The 7,103-nt window shown below is 43.4% G+C and overlaps 1 protein-coding gene across 1 annotated transcript; it reads right to left on the reverse strand.

The window, feature by feature from the left end:
* Positions 1-221: 221 nt before the first annotated feature.
* On the reverse strand, positions 222-6,312 carry LOC133886651 (auxilin-related protein 1-like). Its single transcript, XM_062326389.1, has 8 exons — positions 5,483-6,312; positions 3,022-4,423; positions 2,808-2,943; positions 2,607-2,704; positions 2,342-2,407; positions 2,024-2,113; positions 1,057-1,233; positions 222-646 (listed from the first exon to the last, which is right to left on the reverse strand). The coding sequence occupies exons 1-8, from the start codon at positions 6,130-6,132 to the stop codon at positions 608-610; spliced, it is 2,658 nt and encodes an 885-aa protein (XP_062182373.1). The 5' UTR covers positions 6,133-6,312; the 3' UTR covers positions 222-607.
* Positions 6,313-7,103: the final 791 nt, after the last annotated feature.

Consider the following 7,103-nt stretch of genomic DNA (forward strand, 5'->3'; position numbering starts at 1 on the left):
AAAATTCTTGCACTTGGCAATCCTTTGCTTACTACCAAACCAACCTGATTTCAGCAACAAATGAATGGCATTGATATATATATTGAATGTCGCAGAAGCATTGGGAAAGAAGATATGTCATGGAGATACAGGTTTGAGATTAGAGTAAACCAGATCCAATCTCAAATCAATAATAATACAATCTGTACAGCGTACGTCTCTTTTGGTAAAAGCAACGAGGATAGGCAACAAGTGTAGTTTGAAATTTTCTGTGGTCCATTCATGGTGTACACAAGATAGTAATGAGAATAGATACAATGTAAATATTGGTTGTATGAGGTAAATCACCCTGTAAAATCTATCCAAAAAAAAAACATGCCATTAGCCCTTGAACCAACACAAGGCTGCATATACACCGCGCTGTACGTGCTACGGTAGTGGAAGTACGATGGAGTGAACAAATACACATGAGGGCAGAACAGAGTACAGGTGAGGGCAAATGAACAGAATTCTGTTAATTCAATGATAATTATAGCGGAGCTTTCACTTTGTTCATTTGTCTCTTGCTTCCAGTGCTTCATGTGGGTATACAGTTAAGCTGATCATATATATATTCACAGAAATTGCTTCAAAACAGCTCTTCGGAGTTGAATTTGGTCCATGCCTCCTGTTTACACAAAATTTAGTGGAAGATTAAGTGAAAAGCCACAAGGTCAAACACATTGACATCAATAGTACAACACACTGAAACCACTCAATGATGTGAATCATAAGAGCATGTAAGAATGGACTTCCAGAACTTGGTCGCAAGTGCACAATATATGATGGAATGAGATCAACCCTGCTAGTTCCAGAAGCTAAAAGCCACTGCTAGATTATTTTTAACAATTGGCATGCATGTCAGAATTCTCCTGTGCATTCAGAATGAAAGCCAAACAAAGTGGTTCTGATAACACTATGGTAACACGATAACTATGCTGTTCAGCATGTCTATATTGATGATTCTCCTATACAAGTGAATCTGAACTTAGGCTTTAAATGGCATTAAATGTTGTCGTAAGGAAGCTGTATACACACCTTAAGAATATCAAAGACTTTCTCGGCAATGTATTTCTGCTGAAGAGTCGCACCCTTCTGTTGCACCTTATCAGGATGGATGCATAAGGTCGCCTTTCTGTACTGCTTTTTAACAGCAGCACCAGTAATCAAATCGGTCAAGGATACAGCTTGCCATCCGCATTCTGGCCAAAGTATCTGTTTTAGAAAGAAGGTGTCTATATTAGTAAATGAAATATTTTTTATGCGACTTACAGTCATCTACTTAATTTGTACAGAAGTATTGAATCCTATGAGAAAATAGATCTGCATCCACTGTAAATGTAAATGTAATGTTAAAAGCAACTGTAAATGTAATGTTAGCTTTACTCACTAGCATCCACTTAGAAAATAGATCTGCATCGTAACATAATAAAAAAAACTACTGGTAAATGAAACAGATAATTGAACCACTATCAGGTGAAAGTTTAGAAAATCCATCAAATTTGTGATTGTCATGTGGCCCATCAAAAATGTGCTTAAACTACTTATAGAAAAATCTTACCTTTCATCGGGAAGTAGAATTTACTTTCATTACGGTTCCAAAGGGAGTTACTACTTGAAAGGTGAATGGTTTCTTTTAGTAAGAACACATAATCTTACAGTAGGTGTAGTATTACAGTTATCAAGCTACTAACAGCATTAACCGAAACTAAACACCCAGCAAGCAAGTCCAGTCCACATTTGTTGGCGTTGAATACATGAATTAGATCAGCTCAACAAAAAAGGCAAATTGGTAAATTTTAGTCAGGACCATTTGGTCATACGAAGTACCAAAAAGCAAAACAAGCTTAACTGAATCATAACCAACAAAAATGCCAAAGTAACAATTACATCTGTCGCATGCAAAAGGAAATATCAAGGCATCTTTACATAATGAAAAAAATGCAAAGCACCCAAAAAGTCATACAACTGGGTAAAAACAGTGGCAGAAGTATCAGTGACTAACATATTGTAAAGTTGATAACAAAGCACGCAAGTTGCCCTCTTTTCCGGCAGACCACCTCTTAATTTCGAAGTCTAGACTGTCTCCAATTCTCTGGAATTCAGAAAGCCCAAACAAAACAAATGGACTATTAGCAACCAAGAAAGTGTAGCTAGAAGGGCCAAGAGGCGCTGTGATCATGTGAATATGGAAATACCAGCAAGATTATGAAGAAGTGAAAATAAACAGATAAAAGGAGCATAACGTGGACTGCTGGGTGTCGAACATCAACTAAAATATGCAGAATCAAGCTGCTACGTATATGGACAACATAAGACGTACATCTCTCTCTGCCTGCTCCCTCTGGACCTGCATATCTCGTTCATTCTTCTCGGCCAGAGCTTTTGCCTGGAGATATGTTACACAAAGAACAGTAGTGAGAGAATGGAGTAGTTACCATTTCTTTATAGTAGGGAAAAGGTACTAAGGTAGACTGACACAACATGGAATGAGCCAAATAGATCACTGGCAATAACACTTATTGACAGCAAGAGATAGTGAATATTCTTTTCTTTCCAATTTGAAATCAATTTTAAAACAACATTACCGCTCGTTCACGGGTCCTCTGATGACGTTCTAACCTAGCGCGTCTTCTTTCTTCACTCTCTCCCTCAACTTCTTGAAATATGTCAGATGATGCAGGGGCTGAAAAGAAAAGGAAAAATAATGGATTACAGACAAAGCAAAATTAGGAGCACAATATCATTGGAAATTATAAAACTACTGCTACTATTGGGAAGACTAATACCTCCGAATAGGTCAGATAGATCATCCCCGAAGCTTGTTGCAGATGGCGCTTTTCTCACAGATGCTGATGTTGACGCTGCTCTATGTGATCCATTAACAGTTCCTCTACCTTGAGCTCCAGAAGAAAACATAGAATCCTAAAACATCCCACATTAGCAAAAAGTACGGTGTTAAAGAGTATTTTTAAATGCGAACATTTTGGCAGACGTACTTACCACAGTTGGGGTTGGAGCCCTCTGCTTTGGTGCACTATTGGCACGAGCATCCACACCAAAGAATGACTCAAGATCATCTGGTGTGCTCTGTTTTTCTCTTGCAGCAGCAGCAGCTGCTGCTGCCTGCCTTTCTCGAGCCTCAGCAGCAGCTCTTTCCACTGCAGCTCGTTCAGCTCTCTTCCTTGCTTCTTGCTGAACTCTCTCAGCAGCAGCTCTTTCTGCTGCAGCCCTCTCCCTAGCAGCAGCCCTCTCCCTCTCCTTGGCTTCAGCAGCGGCCCTCTCCTTGGCTTCAGCAGCGGCTCTCTCCTTGGCTTCAGCAGCGACCCTAGCAGCTCTTTCTTTGGCCTCAGCTGCAGCCCTCTCACGGGCTTCCTGTTGGGCTCTTTGCACAGCAGCACGCTGTGCCCGCTGGCGGGCCTCCCTTTCAGCTTTTGCACGAGCTTCAGCAGCAGCTCTCTCCCGTGCCTCCTTTGTAGCCCTCTCCACTGCTTGTCTTTCTCTCTTTCTTTCTCTATGCTGTTCCAGTTCCCTCTCCTTTTCAAGTCTTCTCTGCTCTCTCTCCTTTTCCTCCCTCAGTCTCATTTCTCGTTCTTGTTCCAATCTTTCCTGCCTGTCTTTTTCTTCACGATCTGGTGAACTTCTTTCAAAATCTTCGCCAAAAACATTATTGTCATAAGAAGGCATGTGAGGTTTGCCCATGGCAAAACCTTCCAGATCATCTATTGAAGAAACCTCTGCTTGCTTTGGCAAATCTGTGTAATGCTTGTGATTTTGGCTCGACTGACGAACATGCTCATTCTTCTTTCCATTTGCATTTGCTCCCAGTGGTTTTTGTTTAAGAACAGGTGGTGATCTGGAAGGTGGTGGAGCACTAGTTGGCCGTGTGAAGAGGGGAATCTCAGAAACTGTAAGCCATATATCATCTTCAGATTCGGTAGATCTTGGTGACTGATCCATATCATCACCATGAATATCAGAATACCTTGCAGACTGTGACTTAGGCATGATGTTTGCAAAGTCCTCCATAGAAGATTTACGTGCTGAATTTCCATTCACTGAATGCTGTACAGGGCTGGAATCTCGGGCTATGCTTGATGGGTTACTGTCCTTGGTATGACCATTGATTTCAGAGGTAAACAAAGGATCTGATACTGGAACATGGTCAAAAGCAAATGAATCCTCGAATAAACTATCATCAGCATCAGTACTATTGACATTCTTGCCTTCAGAGTTTGCAGACTTATCCAGATCATCCAAGGGATCTGTGGATCTCCCTGGGGATGTATATGCAGAATCTGAAGCGGATGCTGTTTCTAGAACAACAAATGGGTCATCTGCCATTCTAGCTGTTGGTTTAAAACCTGGAACTGCTGGCTTTTTTTTGTTACCATCATTAGCCTTCCTGAAAATATAATGAGCATGAGGAGTTAGTCTTTGCATAAATACGGCAAGTTAGTGATGTTAACATTAAGAAAGATGAAAGATATCTACAACAGCACACTTTATTCATTATTGCAATGGACATGCACATACAAAAAGATAGTTCATGGGCCGAATATGGGCGAACCCAGGACATGTTAGGCTTACATTTATATCACACTTAGCCAATGACAATCAACGTTTTCTACTGCACAAATTATACACACAGTAAATATGTTCTTTAATCATAAGCATTTATGGAAATGGTTATTTACCGAGGAACTGATCCATAGATATGAAAATAAAAGATTTTCAAGTGGTACCGAGCCTACAGGACACATTTCAGCAAGAGTTGAGCATAATCAATATTGAATCTAAAGCTTCTCATACTTTAACACCGCTTATGTAACGTTATGGAATAGCACGATAGAAAACGTAGGGTAAATTGTTCAAGGAAACATAACTAAGATGAAGTAAATGTGTAAGATGAGATTAAGAATGACCACCAACAGCACATAATACATCTGATGATGGCTAGGCATGGTAGGTAACTAGTGTCATATAGTCTACATTCCTTCGTTGAATAAGAGAAATTACATAAGCATGTCGTATTTTCCTTCCTGCAGGATTCATTTACTCATTTTTAAGACGTATCAGGTAAATGTGAGGATTTCAATGAAATATTGCTTGGAAGTGAGCATTGTCCTCTCCCCTCCCCTCTTAGTTCCACAGGCCCCCTCTTCATGACTGGCTCACTAAAATACATACATTTGTTTAAGCTCAACTGATCTGATTTAGACACAAAAGCTCTAACATCAGCACAATGCATGTAAAGAAGAACAGTAGCTAAATTTGCTCGGTTTAGTCACCGACACCACACAAGCTCCCTCACCGTAGAAGGTTGCATATGAGATTCTTGGATCTAGCTTGCAAATTTCATTTTCAATCTATCCGACTTCACATTAACCAAGTCTGTGGTCTAAATGAAATAACAATCATACTAAATGCAGATCCAAATGAACAAAGGCTCGATTTTGCTTACCTACTCCTCGGCGGGCTGCTCCCAGCGAACCCCGGGATCAGATCATCGAAACCGGCGGCCCCCATTTCCTCCTCCGCCACCGCCGGCTTCCTCTTATCGGATGGACTCCTCCCGAATCCCCCCAGCAGGTCATCGCCGTCGTCGTCAACGGCCACCGACCTCCTCTTATCCTCAGCGTGAGGCCTGCTCCCGAAACCCCCGAGCAAGTCGTCGTACGAAGGGGGCGACGCAGAGCGGTTGCTCGCAAACACGTCGTCGTACGTGGGGGCCGCAGCCCCGAACACGACGTCGCCGCCGTCGTACCGCGCGGAGGAGAAGGACGCGGAGGAGTTGGATGCCCTCAGACCGGGGACCGCGTCGAAGATGTCGTCGTCGTACACCGGGGCAGGGGAAGGCGTGGGATTGGCCCTCGCCGCCGCCGATGAGGAGGAGGTCGTGGTGGGGCCGTTGAACGAGGAGGTGGGGGCGGGGGCGGGGACGGGGGCGCCGAAGAGGTCGTCGTAGGACGGGGCTGCGGATGTGGGGGTGGATCTGGGGTTGGACCAGGCAGCGGCGGATCCGGCGGCGCGGGAGGAGGTGGACATGGGAGCCGCCTTGCCCTGCGGCCGCACGCCGAAGTCGCGGGCCAGGAGGCCCTCGATACCGTCCATGGGACGGGGTGGCGGGGACTGGACGGCAGCGGCCTCGCCGGTGACCTCGCCGGCGACGGGTGGGGTCAGAGAGAGATAGAGCGCGCGCGCAACGGAAAGGGGGAGATCGGGAGAGAGGAAAGAGATGGGAAGAAGGAAGCAAGGGTGGTGACGTGTCTTTCTCTTTTGTTCGCTGGGTGTATGGGAGTGGGCCCCACCGGAGGTTGGCATGGTTCCAGTTTCGAATTTATACTTTTCTTTTTGGAATTGAGGGTGACACAGTCCTGAGGGATTGAAAAAAATGTAAGAATAAAAAAAACACAGGAATATGATAGAAATGTAGGTGGAAAACAGAGGATTCCAAAACACATGAATTCTGTAGTAATTGTCGTTTGGATGAGTTATAGGAAAAACACAATAATGGTTAGAAGAGAAATGAGGAGTGAATGGTAAATCTTCGTGGTTAATCATTATTTTACAGGTCAATCACTGGCTAATGACAAGTTTTACCTCGGGCATACACGAAGCAACGAGCAAAAATGAGGTCGGAGTGGATGTTACATTTCCTGCGAAATTCCTTTGAAATCGTAGGCTGTGAATAGTGTTCTTCGGGAAATGGATTGGGATTGATGCAATCCTGTAATCCAAAGATATGAACCGTACAAATTTCTAAGGAATGTCGAATCCTCCGGTTTTCCCTTGGAAACCCTGTGTTCCAAAGAGGCCTGAGTTTACAAACTGACCCGAAAAAGTCCAATAAAAGTTGTGCTGCTTGAATGCGGGGTTGGGAAATTCTCGCATAAAAAAATCCGGACTCCCATCCCATGTGCGTTTCACTTTTTTTTACTACCAATTGCGCGTACATCTTGGAAGATCGAGCTGCACTGGCACTTCTGCTGTTGGCTCAAAAGGAGAATGCACAAAACTCTATTGTTCAGAGCTTGAGCTTTTTAGTTCGTGCATAAACCATAAAACAAATGCGAAATTGTTGG

The sequence above is a fragment of the Phragmites australis genome, chromosome 12, assembly GCF_958298935.1.
Source record: "Phragmites australis chromosome 12, lpPhrAust1.1, whole genome shotgun sequence".
In the NCBI taxonomy this organism is placed as follows: domain Eukaryota; kingdom Viridiplantae; phylum Streptophyta; class Magnoliopsida; order Poales; family Poaceae; genus Phragmites; species Phragmites australis.